The sequence below is a fragment of the Podarcis liolepis genome (genome assembly GCF_965112155.1).
Source record: "Podarcis liolepis genome assembly, chromosome: 1".
Taxonomy (NCBI): domain Eukaryota; kingdom Metazoa; phylum Chordata; class Lepidosauria; order Squamata; family Lacertidae; genus Podarcis; species Podarcis liolepis.
Genome location: NC_139554.1, coordinates 78,495,665 through 78,518,005, shown reverse-complemented (window position 1 = coordinate 78,518,005; position 22,341 = coordinate 78,495,665). Strand labels below are relative to the sequence as shown.

Genomic DNA, 22,341 nt, shown 5'->3' with positions numbered 1-22,341 from the left:
ATACTTCGGGTTTCGCCGCGTGCATGTGCGTAGAAGCGTTCTGTGCGCATCACATATGCGCAGAAGCGCTCTATCGCGCTCTGCACTTGCACAGAAGTGCTGCTCTAGTTGTCGACTTTTCGGGGAGCGAACGGCACCCTGGAACGGATCGTGTCCGCAACTAGAGGTACCACTGTAATTATAAAGGTGTTTGGGTTTTTTTAAAAAGTACACAAGTGATAGCAGAACAAAACTAATAAGTCAGGGGCAGCATAATCGGTTAACTAGGGGTTAACATAGGGGTGCTGGAATAAAAACATTTTCACCTGGTTTATGAACACTATTAAGGATGGAGCCAACAGATCTTCTGGGGCAGGGAGTTTCACAGGCTGGACACCACCACATAAATTCCCTCACACATCCCAACCAGCTGCACTTCTGATGATGTGGAAAAGTTGTCTCCAAACAATCAGAGTGGATAGGCAGAATCATGTGAGAGGAGACTGATGTGTTTCCTCACCACGCTGACATGATATTCTGGGATGCAATCAAGCCAAAGTTAAGCCCATTCTTTCAGCTCCTGTCTGGGGTGCAATCTCGCCCTCAGGATTGTGGGTGCCCGTTGCCACAACACAGATGTGTGAAGGGTACCTCGCTGGCTGGTTGCAGAGGGCAGAGCTGAACTGATTCTCGGAGGCAATGCCGCTGCCACCTGCCGGCTTTTCTCATTGACTTTGTGGGTGCTCTGCCCCCACAATTACCGTATTTTTCTGTGTATAAGACTAAAAAAGAATGTCAAAAATTAGGAGGCATTCTTATACAGTAGTATCTCTGGATGCAAACAGGATCCGTTCTGGAGCCCTGTTCGCATCCTGAAGTGAACACATCTGCGTGACGCGATTTGCTGCTTCTGCGCATGCGCGTAACGTCATTTTGATGGTCTGTGCATGTGCAAGTGACGAAACCCGGAAGTAACGTGCTCTGTTACTTCCGGGTCGCTGCAGCGCGCAACCCGAAAATACTCATCCCGAGGCTACTTTAACTTGAGGTATGACTGTACATGGGGCCATCTCTCCCCATTGTCTTAAATCTGTGCCCCCCAAAATAGGGGGTGTCTTATAGATGGAAAAATATGGTGTGTCCAGGCACCTATGGCCCCCTAGAGTTGTCTCCTGTGACTCCTGTGTGTGATTTAAACCAAACTGGCCCTGCCACACAGTAGTGTGAATCAGTGACTTCAGGCAGCACCATGAGCAGGGTAGATAAGACAGGATTTTAGTGTGTGAATGCTGCAGCATTCTTTGTAAATTGTTGAGTCTACAGTAGAGTATAAAAGTGCTCAACTTCCATTGGATTGTGCCCAAAATGTTTAGATTCTTAAATTAATTTAATATTACCCTTGGTTTGATATTGAGATTGTATATTCTGTTTTTCTTATCCCCCCTTGTGCAGTTAGATTCAGAAGAAGTTGATCAACTGATCAAATCACTTAGGTGTCCAGAATGTAATGCCAATGTTATATTTGAAGGAAGTTCTCAACAAATTGCTGACATAATGGAAGAAGCCAGATTGCGTCTTTTAACGGCACAAATAGTTCGTACTTTTAATTCTATTGGCCTTTTATTGATGTAATTTCAGGATTATAATTACTTAACAATATAATTGAGCATTTTATGGTGGTTCAGAACGGAAAGTCCCAATTCTATAGAACGTTTGAATCTTAAAGTATATGTTTTACTGTGAATTCAAAATACATTGTCTCTAGTGTGGTCCATAGCTATTAAAAATACAATATTAAGTGTCCACATAATTAAGGTAGAGAGATCTTTTTATCTGTCTTTTGTAACTACCTCTTTATTCCTAGGAAACAGTTCATTGTTAATCTGAGAATTAGTTCTAATGTTGGGCATTTCCCCCCAAAAGTTTTATTGGAAGCCACTCTTTGCTGTAGGATGCCTAATCAGAATAATTTAGTGCGTTGACTAAGTCCGTACCTGCCTACCCCACATTTCTTACTTGTGATCAAACCAGTTAAAGCAGGGGTCCTCAAACTAAGGCATGCGGGCCGGATTTAGCCCGCCAGGTTCCTTGACCCAGGCGCCCGGCAACTGCAGAACCCACCACTGTGTAACAGTGGCAGACTCCCTGACGAGGCAGGCGGCACAAAGATGGATGAGGTGGTGCGGCTCCGGGAGGCCCCCTGGCTTGGCACACCCGCATCCGGCGGTGCGGGCAAGGGGCAGGGTGAACATTCAGGGAGGGCAGGCTGCGTGGCTCTGGGTGCTCTTATAGAGGCGCTGTGCTGCCTCCGTGTGCGAGTGCCTGGCTGGGTGGCATCTGTGGGGCTCCTGCCCACGCCTCCAATCGCCAGCGTCGTCGCTGCCCTGATTTCCTGATGTGCCCAAACTGGTGCAAGGCAGGTTCTTGGGCACCCACACCACCACCTGCGCACCGAGGAGCCGTGCGCACCCCGCACCTCTGTGCAGTAAGTTGCACCTTGCCCAGTGGAGGTGGGTGGTGGCATGGGAGCGGGAGGAGATCCACGTGAGGAAAGGTCTGGATGATGCAGGATTGTCCCACATTTCAGTGTGGTCCCAATAAAGGCATGGCCCAGAAATGGGGATCCTAACCATGTCTACTCGGAAGTAAGTCCCATTGCTGAATAAGTGCCTGTAGGATTGCAGCCCTCAAATTTTTAAAATGTATTTTTAATCTTTTGTTGGAAGCCGCCCAGAGTGGCAGGGGAAACTCTTCCCCCCCCCTTTTTTTTTTTTGAAAGGGCAGTTTCATCTGTCTAGTGTGAGGTGTTCCTACCACTACTGCTCACTTTGCAAAGTTTTAAGTGCTGCAAATCCCACTGGGAGTGATAGAACTTGATGTGCCATCACACTTTAAGAATTGGAGAAAAAAAGTGTGGGAGTGGCTATGTGTTTGCTATACAAATCCCCCATTATGAGGTAGTGCTACAGCCCTTGAACCACAGTATAAGGAATCTGCAGGACACATATTCTGATAGGCACATGGATTGAGCAGGTGTGGATGAGATTAGTCCACTTTGGACTCTTGAGTTTGACAGAATCAATCCCCTTCTTTGTTTTCTTATGTAGCATGGGATCTTTATAAGTGGCACAATCCTACAAAAATCTACTGAGGAAGTAGTCCCACAAGTCAAGTGCATAATGCTGCCTGAAAAATCAGTTGTCGCCTGAGATTATCACACTGTGTACTGCAGACCATTTTCAAACCAAAATGTAATAGTGTTGTATCTTATTACAGTGTTGTAAAATGCTTAGGCCCGATATTGGATTTTTCTGCATTGCTAAATCATACAATCAGCATTTCACATTTGAAGATAGGGACGTGGTTGTAACAGTCCCTTTCCAATATGAAGGATTAATGCCTGCACTCTGTCCACCTCACCCCACTCTATTGCACACACTGTTACATATCACTGAAAGTTTTTTCACCTGCTGTATAGTATCAGTTTGCCCACTCCGATTTAAAGTATAAGGTGTTGGGTTGTTGTTTTTTGCTTTTGCCAGTGATTAGTATCAGACTAGGATGGGGAGAAAGGATCAAACTGGGTGTCTTTGGGCCAGTCACTATCGTTCATCCTAACGTACCTCACAGGGGTGATGTGAGGATAAAAATGAGATGGTGTATGCCTCCTTTAGCTTTTTAAGGTGGAAAGGTAGAATCAGTGCTATTTTTCTAGAAAAAAGAGTGCTGGAGCTCACCACGAACGCCTCCCTTGTTCTTTTATAATGCCAATGGTGCCTACCTGAGAGGTGCCGGAACTGAGTTCCGGCTGAAAAAAAGCCCCGAGTGGAATATACCGTATTTTTTGCTCTAAAAAAGAAGCACCCCGCCACCCTCTCCCGGCTGGAGAGGTGATGCACAGCTATGGCAGGAGCCTCTCCGCTGCGCCTTTCCGCTGCTCCCTGACCTGCTCTTTGGGGCTGGTGGTGGGCCTCCCCCCCGCCAGCCCCAAAGAGCAGGTCAAAAGGAACCTGAAGCCTGGAGTGCACACCGACCCTTCTCGCTCTCCAGGCTTCCAAGGTAGCCGCCTGAACGCACCTTAAACCGCACCTTGTTTTAGAGCGGGAAAACAAGAGGGGGAAAGTTCTCCCCCTCTCTGCGCAGCGCCTCCTGCCGCTTCGCTGAAGGGGCGCTGGGCAGAGAGGGGTAGAATTTTTTTCCCTTGTTCTCCCCCCTCTAAAACAAAGTGCGTCCTATTGTCCGGTGCATCCTATGGTGCGAAAAATACGGTATATTTAATTTCATAAATCCCAATCCTCCATCAGAGTCAAGAAAGGCTCAAGCTCTGGAAGGGTAATGATTACCTCGCACATTGAAATACTTTTGAAGTCTGTTTCTTGGATTAGAAATCTAGGAATGTTCTGTTCAAAGCATTGGTTGCAGCCAGAATGTACTTCAAGCCTTTGTGGAAGTTGTGGTTTAATAGAAGGGAGGGATCTCTGGACCTCCACATGTTGGATTTCAGTTCCCAACATCATCCCTGACCATTGGCCACAGGTTCCCCACTCCTCCTATAGAAGTTCAGGTCCAAGCAGAACCTTGAACAGTTGCAAATGGCATTCAGGCTCACACATGTATGGCCAACTCAAATGTTGCTTCAGCGGTGGTGTAGAGTTCCCTGAGGCTTAAATAGGGATGCTGCTCAGAGTAATTAGCTCCACCATCACCCTGAAAAATGGCTTTTGTAATTAAATAAGTTTTTCTCAGTTGAGCTGGGAATTAGTTCTTATGGTGCCATGGAGACTGACTCTGTTGCTGCTTTCAAGATGAAAGCATAAGGTTAGTGTTACATCTCAGGAGGTTCACATGTGCTGCGGAGTGAGAGTGGGATCACTGAGGATACATGCTGAGGACAATTTCTTCCCTCCACTCTGGCTCCTCAGAGTCTCTGGGCTCACTCGCTGAATGAGGTGAGTTTCAACCTGATATCATGACTAGGAAATCTTAGAAAATGTCTACTCTTCATCAGTGCTGGTACCAGAGGGGTGCAGAACAAACACACATAAACTGTAACCAAATCATAAGATTAACAAGGTATGCTAACAAACAAAGCAGCTAAAAACAGCATCAGGATAATAATCACCTTACAAAACCTACAAATAAGTAAGCCTTAGCCTAGTGCCTAAATGATGACAGTTCACAGATAGAGTGCCGCCTCTATTCCCGCATCACCATAAAGTGAGCTTCCCTTAGTGATAGAAAATTGAGACTAGCATCGTCCAAAAATATTAGTACATGAATAGGGAGAGGTGCTTCTTTAGTTATGGACTAGTCTGAGAAATGCATAAATTGAAGACTCGCATCTGACAATGCATCAAGTGATGATCTGCGTGTGGGAATAATGTTTTGTGCAGAATGCACAAAAGATATACATTTCCTACAAAAAAGACAAAACTTTGGATTCCTGAGTATGCTAAAGCTATCCAATATTAGAAGCACTGGGGAAGGCACTGGGGAAGGGAAAAAACAAACCACAGGTTTAGTTACAGGTAGGTAGCCGTGTTGGTCTGCCATAGTCTAAACAAAATAAAAATAAAAAAATCCTCCCAGTAGCACCTTAGAGACCAACTAAGTTTGTTATTGGTATGAGCTTTCTTGAGCATGCACACTTATGTTTTGTTTTTTGTTTGTTTGTTTGTTTAAACCACAGGTTGCATGTGGGGAAAATGTGAAGCACTACATAAAGAACTTCCATGTAACCTCAGTGTTTTTAATAGAGCTAATTAACAGTTTAATTAGCATGCAGAGGCAGATAGATAGCTATGTTGTTCAGTAGGTAGATAATGCATGTTGCTGAAGAAAACAACAGTTATTTCATTCAGTATATGCATTATTTTTTTCAAAATATAGGCCAGTTATCAGAAGCAATACAACAGTGGAATGCTGAACCAAGATGCTGCCCAAACATTAATAGGTGCAGCAGAAAGCTATGTTGATATTGAAGGAAAGTAAGTGCTGTATTTTAAAGAAAGAAAAAGATAAGTGCTGTATGATTTTTAATGTTATTGTTACAGACATCCCACCAACCACCTGAATGAAGATCACACACTACTGATGGTTCATGGAACACAGTTTGGGAACCACTGGCCTTAGAACACAAGTTCATAACCTAATAATGCAATCTTAAGTACATAGGGAAACGTTTAGTGAGAATTGCCTGAGAGTCCAGTGGAAGTGCTTATCTGGTGTCTGGACTCAATAAAGAACTGGATGATGACTTGTAAACTGAAGCTCAACCCTGACAAGATGGAGGTCCGGTTGGCATTTCTATTAGAGCAACTGAGACAGAGTCCTGTGGTAATTGCCACACGTTGAACCAATGACAGGGCTGTGGTTATGACTGCCCACTTTGCAGCACTTAGCCCACTTAGCACTCTGGCTTGCTGAGCCTGCACAGATTGATTGTTCTCTTTGGCTGTAACTGCATGTTTTGAGCCCTGGGTTGCAGGAGCCTTTGCTTTTGAGAATGCCTTCTGAGTACTATCTGCAGCCTTTGGGGGTGGGCAATTTCATGTCAGGCAAGACATATTTGTACAAGCATTAAAAAAATATGCTCCAAACACCTGAAAAAAGTGGAGGAGAGTAGTGGCACTAAAACACTGGGGAACTTGTGAGTGAAGAGTTGCTTTAGTTGAGTTGCTTTAAATGAACGAAAACATATATTCGTTAACTAAAGCAGTCTTAGCCACTTGCCAAAATACCTTCAGCTGGCATGCAAAAAAAAATGGGTCATCCAGCAATTCATTAATGGCATTTATGTGATCAACTAAGAGCAATGGAACCCTAATTCCTTTAGTCTTTGGTGAATCTCCTCGATACCTGATCAGCCCCACCCCCGGAATCTTCAACTGGGGGAAGCCAGCTCTCCCTTGTATCACATCCCTAAAATTCCCGTACACAGAGGGGAATTTGATCATCCGCTCACTAGAATTTGTCAACAGATTAGAAAGGTAGGACAAGAGCTGAGAATTGGGCCCGTCTCACCAGGATGGTTTCTTGGGAGCCTGGGACATTCCTTGTGAGGGAGATTCCTTGGTCCTAACTAGGGATGACAGAGAGATTTGATTGAGTTATAATTTCTGACCTGAACTTTCTGAAACACCACCGTCCTTCAAAATTGACACTTCTGCAAATATGCAGTATACTTTGGTCAAGTAATGTGTGCAAAAACACATAATGCTGTGGTTAAGTTTGCATAAAAATGCATATCTGGAGGGAGGAAATAACATAAAAAGGCAATGTCTTACAGCATATTGCTTTGCAAAAGAGTGTACATTGGGCAGAATTGATTGATTTCCCTTTTTGGTGTGAAATTGGATTAGGTCCCTCTTTCAGGGATCCCATAGTCAACTTGCTGAACCTTGTGAAAATGGGATGCTGAACTGACCTTACCTTCGTATGGTCATTATTTTCCTTCTCCACTGATTTTGTATCTTTCAGTTATTTAAAAGTGAAGTTTTGTAAGCAACCTTGATCATTTTTCCTGAAGAGCAGGCTTCTAAGGAAACATTCAGGATTGCATTGTTAATGGTTTTTTTTTTGGTTTTTTTATGAAGCAGCTGTCTTGATATCTGTATTCTCAAATTCACTCTATGATAATGTAAGTTGAGATATCTTTAGGATCTTACTATTTTCTTACTATTAGCTTCTCTTCTCAATTACCTTGTCTTAAATATTTTAGGTTTATGAATATTCATGAAGTAAAGACCTATTGGGAAAGCAAAGGAGTGCTGGTAAAGTTGAAGAAATTGCTATCTGATTGGGTTTACAGCGTGAAAGAGGAAACATTTAAGGCACCAAAGTTAGTGTTTATTAATGTTTGCTAAAATATGGTTGATAGAAAAGGTAGTGTGCTTACACAGTAAAATTATACAGACGTACACACTCATTTGCTAAGATTAGTAATCAAAATATTGAGCATAGATGTTGAAGGTTTGCTGGGGTTTGGCCACAAGGAATCAAGTTTCCAGTTCTGTGGAGAGCTGACTGTTGGTCTAGAGGTGAGAAGTTCAGTTCCAGGCAGTTAATCAAGTCCCAAAATGACAAGCAGAGTTCTGAAGGACCAAAAGCAAGTAATAGCAAGTTCCAAAATCAGCAAGTAAGATCAGAGAGCTAAGGCTTGCAAATAATCAGTGTGAAAGTCAGCTGTGTGGGGAAGGGAGGAGTTGGCTTCTCCAGACATGAACCTGCCCAGAGAGGCACATTATTCAAAGTGAAGAACAAGCTCTGAAGCTTGGATTCTATAAGGCAAGGGAGTGCTAAAGTCTGATGGTGGTGCTTATATTGTAACCCTGATAGATACCTTTGGATGCACAGTTCAGGTTGCAGGAATGCAGCCGTAGTGGCACAGGAGGTTAAGCTCAGGAGGTGGGGGCGGCGTGCCTGTCTGCTGGGAGCCCTGAGTCTAGATTTCTCTTGACAGTGGTTCATATCCCTGTGTGTGCAGGTGGAGAATAGTATAGAGCTCAATTGAGTCTTCTTTCCAGCCAGTGTTCTGGCCCAGTTCTGAGCATAGGAGCTGTCAGCATTCTCCACTGACTCCCTACTCTTTAGTCAGGGAAAGGGGGCTGAGGCTGAGGAGACATTGATGACAGTGATGGGTAGAAGATTGGATGCAGAATTCTACTTTTGGCTTTGCCAGCATCACGTTTCTTTGGAGCAAGGTCAGTGTTGGCAAGAAAGAAAAGAATACAAGTGTGTTGTTGTACTGTTCTTCCTCTGATACCTCTGGATACCCATTTGTTTGAGAAGTGAGTGAGTGTCTCAAACAGCCCTTACAATTATGTATAGTTCTGTTGGGAAATCCCCCATTTCCAATGGGGAGGGGTGCCCAGTTTTAGGAAAGGAAGAGGAGCAGGACTCTTTTGCACACTTTTTCGTTCTTCTCATTTAGCTTCACAAGACTCCTTAGCACCTCTAGTTGTTGCTAGATTCCTGCCTGTCTATGGGTCTTATCATACATTTTTAAATAGTCTAATTACCCATGTATAGTATGAACAAGTAAATATAATGTAGTGGTCAGAATTTTCTAAATGATTTGGTAACTAATCAAAGCTCAAAATTTTATTCTTCTCCCTCCCCAGAAACAAGTTTTTAAGAATGTGCCACCATATGGTATTCATGGATGAATTTGAATATATAAGTACCATGATGACATTTTTGAACTGTGTCCCTATCGTTCTTCACTTTATACCAAAGTATTCTTCAACATTTATTCTAGAACTAAAAGTGTGCAACTACTATTATCTGGCTTTGTATATATTGGAAGCATTATTTAAGGTACTGGATATTCAAAGTATTGCAATATTTGTATTAACTGTATTTTTAATTATTGACTTTGTTGTTGTTGTTTAGTCGTTTAGTCGTGTCCGACTCTTCGTGACCCCATGGACCAGAGCACGCCAGGCACTTCTGTCTTCCACTGCCTCCCACAGTTTGGTCAGACTCATGCTTGTAGCTTCGACAACACTATCCAACCATCTCGTCCTCTGTTGTCCCCTTCTCCTTGTGCCCTCCATCTTTCCCAACATCAGGGTCTTTTCCAGGGAGTCTTCTCTTCTCATGAGGTGGCCAAAGTATTGGAGCCTCAGCTTCACGATCTGTCCTTCCAGTGGACATATAATCATTATTGACTTACATTTTTACAATATGGAATTTACTTGACCAACAGTGTAAAATTGAAACTCTTGTTTCTTGGAAATATCACATCCTGCTCATTCTTTTTCTTCAGTTAATGTTCTGATTCTTGCTGTGGCTTAAAAGAAACAACTATAGCTGTGTTGACTGAGAGTTGATCCCGCTCCTCTCTTGATCACCTCCTGCAAGATCACGGAAATGTCTGTGTATGAGGAGACCTCCATATTGACAGTCCCTTTTCCCATACACTCGAGTTGTGTGCAAAGCTGCCTGTGAACATTATTGCAGTCGGTGGAGCTCACGCCCTCCCCATTAATTCTATTTGGTTAGGTTTATAGAATTGTGTTGTGTCTATGCTTTATGTTTGAAAACTTAGGAATAACTTTCCTCTGCTGTTGCCTCTACAGCAATTTAGAGAAGTACATAAAGGTTAATCGTAGACCTATTCTCCATGACCCCTTTTAAGGTGGTCTAAGATTGTGGCCATCTCAAAATCTTGTGGCAGTGAATACCGTACATTAATGTGGAGAGCACATCAGTGCTAGGTGAGACCAGAAGTCTACCATCCTGTTTCCCACAGTGGCCAACCTTGTGAACTTGTGCAGGGCCTGAAGATACTAGGCTCTCCCATTGTTGCTTCCCACCAGTAACTGGTACTGGTACTGGTTTCCATTCACCTGGTTTGGAGAGATTTTTTTGAAGCCCTTGTAAGTTCTCTGGGGGTTTCATTATGCTGAATAATTTGGCGTATTGCAAATTTGTCCACATCATGACTTATTCCATGTCTTTTTTGAACCAATTAAAAACACCAGTCCCCAATACAGAACGTTTTGAGGGTCCTCTTCTTACTACTAGTAATTGTTTTTATTATGTAAGGTGCTTTGGGAGCCCTGTGAATTGAGGAGTAAAATGCTTAATGCACACAATGTTTGATGTCAATTAAATATTTGTTTTAAACAGGCTTTTGCAATGGGGAGGACCTACATCTTTTACCACTGGAACCAGTTTGATCTTATAATCATAGTAGTGGGAGTTGTAGATGTCATGATTATTAACCTCTTTAAAACACTCAGTACAACGTATCATATGATTAATACTATCAGGATATTTCGGTTTATTCGTGTTTTAAGAATTCTGCGGCTCTTTAAGGTAAAAAACATTGATAATTTTTTCAGTAATGTGTTATGCTTTGTTATAGAAAACTATATTTTCTTCTGTGGTTCAGGAATTGGGTATTTTTTGGGGGGGGGGGAAGAACCTTCTGTTGACGGACAGGACTTGTAGAAAAAATTACATCATTGGGATGGGCTTTTCCTCAATTCCTATGAATGACTTCACTCAATTCCTAAGCTGCCTTGAGTCCATGTCAGGAAAAAAGGCTGGGTATAAATAAATATAACAACAACAACAACAACAACAACAACAACAACAACAATAATAATAATAATTCCCAGAACAATCCTGCTTTGCTAGAATGCATCAGGCACTTGTCATGAGTTGTAGCTGAGCATTTGTGACATTGTTTAAAAACAGCTTATTGAATTTGTGGAAGATACGGTCTTATGGTCCTGGCTGGGTAATGTTGAAGGAGCTGTAATGGTCTGGTATGACCATTAACTGTGCAATACATAATATATGTATATTTTAATACATTATGTATTTCAGCTTGTGATACCTAGAACGATTTATTTATTGGAGAAGCAAATAAACAGACAGCTCACTTTCCGGTATGATATCGCTAAAGGATATGTTCAAGGTGAAGAAGATACAAATTGTTTAATTGGACAGATTGCTGGCCATGAGAGAGTTTATCAAGTGAGTACATAACTTCACATTTTAAGCAGAAAATTACATCACTTGTGATACCATTCCTTAAAGCAGAGATGAGGAACCTGTGGAACCAGATAGACTACAGCTTCCATCATACCTACCCATTGGCCATACTGACTGGGGTGGTGGAGTGCAACAATATCTGAAGAGCCACAGGTTCCAATTTCCTGCTTTAAAGAGTCAATAATATATTTTGAGAAGAACTCTTCACAAGGGGATTACATACTATTTTGTATTTGTAAAAAGCTCAGAGCACACGGAAGTAGTTCAGGCTAGTAGAATCTAAAAATAAATAAATGAATGTAACAAGATCAAGATAAGAGAACTGAACCTTAACGAAACAGCTTAGTTTCCGTCAAGCAACCACATTAATTTTAAGTACCATAGGATGATGCCCTCTGAAGTAGTAGAGAGGACAGCCCCAAATAATGTGGAGCTGCTCAAAACTAAAGAAATGAATATTTTCCATTTAAATGCCCTTTCCCAAAGTTAAAGAAAAAATGGCTCCCTCCAATGGAACTCAGTTCAGATATAACACTTAGTTGTTAGGAAATGGGAATCATGGCACAGATTTCTCCCCTCCCCATATCTCACTGAAATGAACCAGCGTTGCCTGGTAAGTATTGTAAACCATGGTTTGTATTCTAGCTGGAATCTGCTTTATAGTTGTCTTTATTTTAAGTGCTTTAAGTATTTAGGTTGTGGGCAAGAATAAAATCATACTTTAAAAATAAGTACAGAAATACATATGTACTATTAAAAATTGGTATAATTATTCATTAGTATAGATATGTAATTACCTTTCAAGGAAACTCGAGTTCTGCTTAACATAAGGTGTATTTTCTCCCTTTTTACAGGAAATACATAGAATATTGGAAATGAACAAACAAGAGGCTATGAAAGAGTTAGGTAGGAATTTAATGAGGTATACAGTGGTGCCTCGGGTTACAGACGCTTCAGGTTACAGACTCTGCTAACCCAGAAATAGTACCTCAGGTTAAGAGCTTTGCTTCAGGATGAAAACAGAAATTGTGCTCCGGCGGCGCAGCGGCAACAGGAGGCCCCATTAGCTAAAATGGTGCTTCAGGTTAAGAACAGTTTCAGGTTAAGGACAGAGCTCCAGAACGAATTACCGTATTTTTCGTCCATAGGACGCTCCATCCCATAGGACGCACCAAGTTTTGGGGGGGGGGGAAATAAAGGAAAAAAAATTCCCCTTTATTTCCCCCCCAAAAGCAGGTCGGGGAAACCGAACCAGGTCGAGGAACAGCGGAATGGCGGCGCTGCGCCTCCCTGCTGTCCCCCGAGCTTGTGGGGCTGGCCGATGTCTGCCCGGCGTGAGGGGCGCTCTGCTTCAGGGCGCCCCGCCCGCCGGGCGGTGAGGCTGCTATCCGCAGCGTGGGGAGCCCTGCGGGGAACTCCTGCAGGGCTCCCCACGCTGCGGATGTCTGTCCGGCGCGCGGGGCGCTCTGCTTCAGGGCGCCCTGCCCGCCGGGCGGCAGGCTGCTATCCCCAGCCTAGACATCCCTGCGGGACCTCCCGCAGGGCTGCCTAGGCTGCGGATGTGTTCCCGAAGCGCCGGGCGCTCTGCTTTCAGGGCGCCCGACGCTCCGGGAAGCAGGCTGCTATCCGCAGCCTAGATAGCCCTGGGAACCTCCCGCAGGGCTGCCTAGGCTGCGGATGTGTTCCCGAAGCGCCGGGCGCTCTGCTTTCAGGGCGCCCGACGCTCCGGGAAACAGGCTGCTATCCGCAGCCTAGACATCCCTGCGGGAACTCCCGGATGTCTTCCTGAAGCCTGAAGCCTCTCCAAGCTTCAGCGAAAGCCTGCATTCGCCCCATAGGACACACCCAGATTTCCCCTTCATTTTTGGAGGGGAAAAAGTGCGTCCTATAGGGCGAAAAATACGGTAAGTTCTTAGCCCGAGGTACCACTGTACATACAAATTGTTCTGGATAGTTCTTGAGAAATAAGTTATACTTATTTATACTTATTTAATTCCAATTTCCAAAACTTTTATAAAATTCTGAGGAAAATTTAAAGTCCTAAGATACTGTATTTATTATTAAGACTGCTCCTGCTCCTCTTGAATTCAGGAAACAGGCAGGTTTTTTTGGAAATGGGGTTACTTACAGCATAAGTAAACAGCAAAGGGGATCGATCATACAGTATTTTCAGGCAAGAAATGTTTGATCCCAACTCAACTGAAAGAAAATTGTTTAGGTAACTAATATTTTAATTTGTTTTAGGGTTAATGCAGCGTGATTATCCAGAGATTGTCACAGGCGTGAAAACCAAACAAGCAGTCCAAACAGTGCTAAACACAGCTTCTGAAACTCTAAAGTTTATGATATCGGGAGGAATTGTTGATAAAACTGAAGGTGCTGAACTACATAAGGTACCGTATTTTTCGCTCTATAACACGCACCAGACCATAACACGCACGTAGTTTTTAGAGGAGGAAAACAAGAAAAAAATATTCTAAACGAAATAGTGGATATATGATTTTTGTGGTTCATGCTGTGGCCATAGACATGTGATCTGACTGTGAGTTTGGAGTAGCCCAATGCAAAAATCCTGAGGATTCATGTGGATCCATGCTTTGTAACCACGGAGGAGGGAAGGAAGGGGAACCATGGATCCTCTGCTCACGACTGCAGCAGATTCCCCCCACCCACCCGCAGGCATTCGTTCCATAACACGCACAGACATTTCCCCTTACTTTCTAGGAGGAAAAAAGTGAGTGTTATGGTGCAAAAAATACGGTAATTTTAAAAATCCACACCTATGTATATATCTGTGCCTAACTATTACCTGTATCACCGTATCTTTCATTAGTAGATTAATGTCCTACTTTTTGACTAGAGTCTCCAAAGCAGCTAGGAAAACCCTCCTGGAGCACTGCTAAAACAGCCCCACTGGAGCAGGCGCTGCAACAAAAGTTCCTTTCCACAGTGCAGTTGCTGTAAGTTGACTCCGTTGCAGTTGGCACAGGACAGACTGTGTATGCATGTGTATACAACTTACACGTTTATTATGAGAAAGCAGAAAGTAGCAGTGAAAAACAAGTCAGGCAGAGTATACTTCTACATTACAAAATTCACAGTTGAGATGAAAATGGAGTCAGGGCTCAGGACTAGCATTCTCTCCCATCAGCTACATGGCAAAGAAAAAAGACTGAGCTCTGAGCATAGAGGAGGTAGTAAGGATTATTTCCCCATTGTTACTTTTCTTGCTAGGGCAAGCAAAGGATGTGACCTCACAGAATGCCCTCTCTAGGAATTTACAGGGGGGAACTCCATGTATCTTAACCCTTTGCTTACTTAGCAGCACATGACGTTTTATTTTCGCTGCAATCATTTCCCATAGTATCTCTACCTACTGGACTAGTTTCTGTAGATTGTAAGATTACTTTTCTTCTTTAGATGATTCTAATTAAAAAACAACAGCTTGTAACACTTCCATCTACAATTGCACCTCCTACTGCACAAGAACTTCTGCGTAATGTAATTTGGCTACAGAATGACAAAAAACAGGTAGAATACATTCAGGTAAGCATTGCCGTAAAACATATTTCTATGCTTAAAAATAGTCTATGTCTTATTTATACAAGGCGCCAAGAATGTAGATCCTTCATTCCATGGGAGATTTCAGATCCTGCTCCACTCTTCAGGAGCTACCTGGCTGACTGGCCAGCCAGCCTTTCATCCATGCATTGAATTTGTCATCTGAACATGATCTGTGATCTCAGAATCCAAGGCTCGTCAGCCCACTCTTTTTACTCTTATTGCGCAATTACTACTCCTTGATTTTGATGTGTAATATTTTTCATTTCTCCGGTGCAGTCAGATTGTACACAGAGAGAGCTTATACATTCAGATTCAAAGGAATGTAATGCATCATTATGTGTGTCAACCAACATTTATTTCCAAAACCCATCCCTATTCATTGCTTTCTACAACCTCACCTCCCATTTTCTGAAAACGGTTGCTGCTTTAACAAAAACAAAAAAAAATCAGTTTTTCTTCATTCTCACTTCCTGTGATACCTTGGCCTTACAAAGATAGAATATCTCCATGTAAGATGACCACTTTTTCTATTTTTCCCATTGGAATCTCCTACCCTGACCATTGTGCTTGGAGCTCCTGTCCCCACCCATCTCTCATGAATGTGTGATTTTCTTATTAACTCCCTGTGTTTGACTATGTGTTTGGAACCCTGCCCTGGGATAAGGGGAGCTGTTTTTGAGGGGTGATTTTTGAATGGGTTACATGACACCCTTCTCCAATGTCTCATCTTATCAAAATGACAACCTTCTGGTGATGTTTTATTTGTTTTAAAATGCTTAGAATTTTTTATGCATATTTGTGCATACTGTCTAATTTGTCCCTGAGTTTTTCACTTATATAACTATGTCAGCATTTCTGTTTAACCTTTAATCAATGTGAACATTTTGTAGGCTTTGTATTTCAATTATCTATTTGTTATTTGACATTTTAATGAATAATGATGAATAGGATTTCAAGATGTCTAACTTTCTGAACCCAAATGTTGGTTAATTTTTCACTGCTTCAAACCAGATACTGTTGTCTCTCTCAAGTGTTATGTTTCCATTTCTCAAAATATCTTTGTTGTAGATTTGCAAACTTTTGATCAGTTTCCTATAGATTGGAAAACACAATGAATGACTACTATTAATGACATTTACAAGTTACGCATTTCGAGACACACCATAAAACTACCATGCACATTTAAACTGTCTCTTTTACATATCTCACCTTTATGTTACATAGTCAAAATACTTTTAAACCTTTTATACTAAGATATAATAGATATCAAATCAGTATTCCATTTGTTTATTTAAAACTTTTTAAATAAATTGAATGTATATTTGCTGATTCTTCAGATATTATCTGCCCATTATCTTTCTGCCATATATCTATAAAGTATCTTACACTGCAGTCTACTTATTATAAAATGTTGCTGTAAATAGTACTCCATTGCTGTCCTCCCAAAGTAAGTTTTCAGAAATATCTTAAGATATTAATATCTTAAGATATTAAGATATATCTTAAGAAATCTTAAAATATTTATATCCCCTCATTTTGTTGGCATACTTAATAATGTACTGCTCTGTAATACTTTCTATACCATGTTCATTTATTTGCTATTTTCAGAGAAAAGCAAAAATTCTTTATTATGATTATGGAGATATGATATGTGAGGAAGGTGAATTACCACAAGGAATCCATTTAATTGTATCAGGAATGATAAAGGTAAATGATAGTTATAGACAAAATACCTGAGCAAGATAAATAACTGGCAAGAAAATAGGGACATCACAATGGTGGAGAAAATTATACTAAATATAATTTATAACTTTTTACTGCAAGTCTTTAGCACACTTTTCTTGACTTTAACTTTTTATAGAGATATATATGGTCACGACTGTTATTTTTTTATCAGCTTTTGCAGCTGTAACATAAATAGCACCTTTTTGTCACTTTCACCACCAATCTATAAACCTGTAAATGGATTATGTGGGGAAATCAATTGTCCACATCCAGTTTTGCCTCATGAGGGAAATACCACACAGGTTGAAATATTCAGGTTGCTACGTTCATATGAGTAAGATTTTCCTTTCACCTATTGCCCAAATATAAAGCTTTATATCCTTGCTGTCACCAACAGGGAAAGGGAGGAATTGCCAGGTAAATGCTCCTGTACATTTATTTGAGGCTGTGAATCTCCTCAGACATTATTTCTCTTGTTGGCTATGTGTAAAAAGTCCCAATTCTTAGGAGTCCTTTTGGACTATCACAGTCACAAATCAGAAAAGGGTTTCTCCCTTTCTTTTCTCAGACGCATAAGAACATAAGAAGAGCCTGCTGGATCAGGTTGACAGCATATCTAGCACAGCATCCTGTTCTCACAGTGGTCAAACAATTGCCTGTGGGAAGCCAGCAAGCAGGATTTGAGCACAAGAACACTCTCCCCTCCTGCAGTTTCCAGCAACTGGTGTATAGAAACATTGCTGCCTCCAGCTGTGAAGGCAGAGCATAGCCACCATGGCTCACCGTGACTAGTAGCCATCAGTAGCCCTGTCCTCCATGAATTTGTCTCATTCTTTTTTAAAGCCAACCAGTTGGGTGGTTAGCTTTGCCGCCTAAGGGAGTGAGTTCCATAGTTTAGCTATGTACTGCATGAAGAAGTACGGTACTTCCTTTTATGTGTCCCGAGTTTTCCAACATTCAGCTTCATTGTATATCCACAAGTTCTCATGTTAGGAAAGAGGGAGAAAAACTTTCCTCTAGTCACTTTATCCATGGTCCTAGTCCTAGATTCAGGTAGGTAGCCGTGTTGGTCTGACGCAGTAGAAATATATACATAAAAAATTAAAAAATTGTCCAGTAGCACCTTAGAGACCAACTAAGTTTGTTCTTGGTATGAGCTTTCGTGTGCATGCACACGCACACGTAAACTCATACCATGAACAAACTTAGTCTCTAAGGTGCTACTGGACAATTAAAAAAATAAATTCCACTTTATCCATGCCATGCATAATTTTATAAACCTCTATCATGTCACCTCTTACTCTCCATTTCTCTAAACTAGACAGTCACGAATGTTGCATCCTTTCTTGGCATGGCAATTTGTAGTCGCTTGCATGAAAGGCCTCTTCTTCTTTCCTCTCCTTTCCCTTTTCCAACTCCTATACTGGCAACGACAAATTTTATTTTAATTTAAATGCAGCTGCTGTGCAAAAATGTTTCCCTGCAAATGAGCTGTTTATAAAATAAAAATACCACAAACTGGTGGGAAAAGGCAGGCTCCATCATTTCCTTTGGAGTGATGGAAATAAAATGAAAGTAGTGGATGTGGCAACAGAAGGCACTAAGCAAAATGTCACCACCACAGATCTAAAAAAAGCCCATCCATACAATGTGGTTCAATGCATCCACAGTTGAATAATGTGCAATTTTATTTTGCATTTTATCCCTGTACCAGATTATCTGCAGATTGGGAAAATCCAAATTTAGCAGGGGGGAAATGTGGGCTGATACTTGGATGAGAAGTTTGGCTTGTGGCCATTGCAAAAAAATAAAAAATAAAATAAAGACACAAAGAGCTTCAAATCTAAACTCCGATATAGATGAACGCATTAACTGGCTACAGTGATCCATGCTCTTACCACCTACCTGAATTATTTAAAATTCATTTACTTTTTGGTTTCTTTGAGGAAACCATTTCCCCCCCTACATTATGTGCCTTCTCATGCACTTCACTGAACATCAGATCCTGCTCTGGGTCCCTCTGCTAATTGAAGTTCGGCGGCTGGACACAATGAACAAGGTCTTTTCAGTTGTTCTGATTCTTTGCAATGAGCTCTGAGCAGCCATAGGATTGCATCCTTATTTCTAGTTGTATGAATTTAGACAGAGATGAGCCCAATACCATTTTTGCCTGATCATCCCTCTTTTTCCAGTTTTTGCCCCAATTCTCATGGTATGTCTTACATTGCTCCCTGTCCCAGCCCTTACAAGCTTCACAGATTCCTCTGGCCTCTTCTGAGCTTGAACAGATACTTCATGTTGTAATTCAACCTTTTACCTAGTGGCCTTCTCAGCTGTCCCTTCCTGTTGCTCCTGTTAAAAATAATAATCAGTCATATAGGAATAGAAATAGCTTTGAATAGGATTTTTAAAAAACTGTTTAAATCCCCAGAATACTGAAGCTGCATTAAAATCTGTGTTTCCATTCCCAAACCTCATGTATTTTTGGAAACAACCAGTGATGTCTGCCTGCTTGTACAATGGCACTTCCAGTTTCTCCGCTTCCCCTCCCCACTCCTGGTCATCCCAGAAATCTGTACCAGAGTGTCCCACAGTTCTCTGAAGCAGATTTTGGGAGCACACGGGGAAAGAGAGAAGCGAGTGGGTCCCTTGCATGAGTGACTGTCCACTTGCACCATGTTGGATCTCAGTAAATATAATTTTTCAAAAATATCAAAAACTATTTTGGCATATAAACAGCAGACGAGTCAATATGGAGCTTAACATCCTGTTATATTTCAAAGTATCTTTTATTGTGGCTAAACAATGATCAGAATTGTTACCTCATCTTTATATGCTAATTTAACTATACCACAGTGACCGACATATGTTTATTGCATGAAAAAGTGGAACACGTGCACGCACACAACTTATATTAAATCTTCACAGGCTTTTCTTTTTTGCTTTCCTCTCCTAATTGTCATAATGTCTTGGCTTAAGTAATGATACCAATTTCGTCTCCCCCTCATATACAGCTTTCAGATAAAAAGGACAAAATACCTTAGTTCACCTCAGCAGGAAAAAAATAGTAAAATAACAGTAAATTACTTTTAGACTTTCATCACCTAATTTTTTGCTTTGCCTGGAGAAGTCTTTTTCCTCCTCAGCTTTTCTGAATTTATAATAATAAAGAAGGTTATGATTAATTTGCGGATAAAGTAACCTTTCTACAAATGTACCCTACTCAATAAATGAACAAGCTGCTTACATTAATTAAAGTAATGTCATCCTGTGCCCAAATTGCTTGTGCTAATAAGGCAAATTGGCAACAGCAAGCATTAAGCGTGATTAGTCATATGTATCTAATGTCATCACCAGTGCCTATAATTGTCTGCATAGAGAGAATTTCACATCTGTTTTAAATCATTTGTATGGTCTCTGAAAATGATGTTCATTCCTGTATTACATGAAATACATTCTTCAGATCTTGTGTTGCATCATAAAATTGGTTCATAATTTAAAACACAAATTACTGGATACTGAAATGGATAGTACTTTTATTTAGACCTATAGCCTGCTAAATGCTCAGGAATTCCAAGTAGGTAGTAACTTTATAAAATAAGATCAGTGAGACAAGAGTTAAGAAATTCAGCTATATGTGAACTATATGCTTATCCCAAGCCTGCCAGACCCCATAGGGAAATTGTCAGTAGTAGTGGTAAAAGTGCCATCAGCTGTGGTGCTGAAGGAGGTATTCTCTTTTTTATACAGTGGTACCTCGGGTTACAGACACTTCAGGTTACAGACTCCGCTAACCCAGAAATAGTGTTGTTGTTATTTAGTCGTTTAGTCGTGTCCGACCCTTCGTGACCCCATGGACCAGAGCATGCCAGGCACTCCTGTCTTCCACTGCCTCCCGCAGTTTGGTCAGACTCATGTTTGTAGCTTCGAGAACACGGTCCAACCATCTCGTCCTCTGTCGTCCCCTTCTTCTTGTCCCCTCCATCTTTCCCAACATCAGGGTCTTTTCCAGGGAGTCTTCTCTTCTCATGAGGTGGCCAAAGTATTGGAGCCTCAGCTTCACGATCTGTCCTTCCAGTGAGCACTCAGGGCTGATTTCCTTAAGAATGGAGAGGTTTGATCTTCTTGCAGTCCATGGGACTCTCAAGAGTCTCCTCCAGCACCATAATTCAAAAGCATCAATTCTTCGGCGATCAGCCCTCTTTATGGTCCAGCTCTCACTTCCATACATCACCACTGGGAAAACCATGGCTTTAACTATACGGACCTTTGTTGGCAACGTGATGTCTCTGCTTTTTAAGACGCTGTCTAGCTTTGCCATCGCCTTTCTCCCAAGGAGCAGGCATCTTTTAATTTCGTGACTGCTGTCACCATCTGCAGTGATCATGGAGCCCAAGAAAGTAAAATCTCTCACTGCCTCCATTCCTTCCCCTTCTATTTGCCAGGAGGTGATGGGCCCAGTGGCCATGATCTTCGTATTTTTAATGTTGAGTTTCAGACCATATTTTGCGCTCGCCTCTTTCACCCTCATTAAAAGGTTCTTTAATTCCTCCTCACTTTCTGCCATCAAGGTTGTGTCATCTGCATATCTGAGGTTGTTGATATTTCTTCCGGCGATCTTAATTCCGGCTTGGGATTCATCCAGCCCAGCCTTTCGCATGATGAATTTTGTAGAAATAGTACCTTGGGTTAAGAATTTGCTTCAGAATGAGAACAGAAATCGCGCAGTGGCGGGATTCATCCAGCCCAGCCTTTCGCATGATGAATTCTGTAGAAATAGTACCTTGGGTTAAGAACTTTGCTTCAGAATGAGAACAGAAATCGCGCAGTGGCGGCGTGGCAGCAGCGGGAGGCCCCATTAGCTAAAGTGGTGCTTCAGGTTAAGAACAGTTTCAGAACGGACCTCTGGAACAAATTAAGTTCTTAACCTGAGGTGCCACTGTACATCATTGCTTAACAGGTTGTAGTGCTTGGAAACAGTAAAGAGCACTCCAATCTGCTAGCAGTAGTTTTGCACAAGAGAGAGACATGCCTTTGCAGGGCAGTAGAGTATCTGCTAGAGCTGTGCAAGGCCTCTCTGATTTGGTTTGGGGCAATACGGTGATTTAAACTGATTCCCTGTTTGGTGCAGATAAGTTTGGACCCACAGCAACCTGATTCAGACTCCAAATCAGGTTTCAGAAATCTGAATCTTGCATTCCCCATTGACTTGCATTGGAAAACCAAAATGGTAATTCCCCCCCCCCAAGTGCATGAAAATTGGAGATGTGTTAGCCCCTTAAAAGAAAATTTACTCTGCTAGATCTCAGACATATAGATCCAGTTTGTTTCATGCTAGCTACGTTTAAAGTTCGCATGGTCTTTAACATTTAAAAATAATAATTGAGTGCTCAATCCTGCCAAATCTCTTTTTTAAAAAAAATGATATTTATTGAGAATTTAAAATTACAGAGGAAAAAAAAGGAAAAAGAAAAAAAGAAAAAGAAAGAAATTAAACAATACAAGTCAATAGAAAAAAGAGAGCAAAACACACAATACATCAAAGCCAAAAACAAAAGCAAACAA

At 41.6% G+C, this 22,341-nt stretch overlaps 1 protein-coding gene across 5 annotated transcripts in view; it reads left to right on the top strand.

Moving 5' to 3' along the window:
* Window positions 1–22,341, top strand: part of LOC310695321 (solute carrier family 9 member C1-like) — a 59,511-nt gene that overhangs the window by 24,784 nt on the left and 12,386 nt on the right. For all 5 annotated transcript variants that reach the window (XM_083479511.1, XM_083479508.1, XM_083479509.1 and 2 more), the window contains 10 exons: window positions 1,432–1,572; window positions 5,869–5,966; window positions 7,700–7,819; window positions 9,102–9,297; window positions 10,615–10,803; window positions 11,320–11,469; window positions 12,342–12,393; window positions 13,732–13,880; window positions 14,908–15,033; window positions 16,660–16,758. In XM_083479511.1, coding sequence (XP_083335637.1) covers window positions 1,432–1,572; window positions 5,869–5,966; window positions 7,700–7,819; window positions 9,102–9,297; window positions 10,615–10,803; window positions 11,320–11,469; window positions 12,342–12,393; window positions 13,732–13,880; window positions 14,908–15,033; window positions 16,660–16,758 — 1,320 coding nt within the window. The remainder of the gene's footprint in view (window positions 1–1,431; window positions 1,573–5,868; window positions 5,967–7,699; window positions 7,820–9,101; window positions 9,298–10,614; window positions 10,804–11,319; window positions 11,470–12,341; window positions 12,394–13,731; window positions 13,881–14,907; window positions 15,034–16,659; window positions 16,759–22,341) is intronic.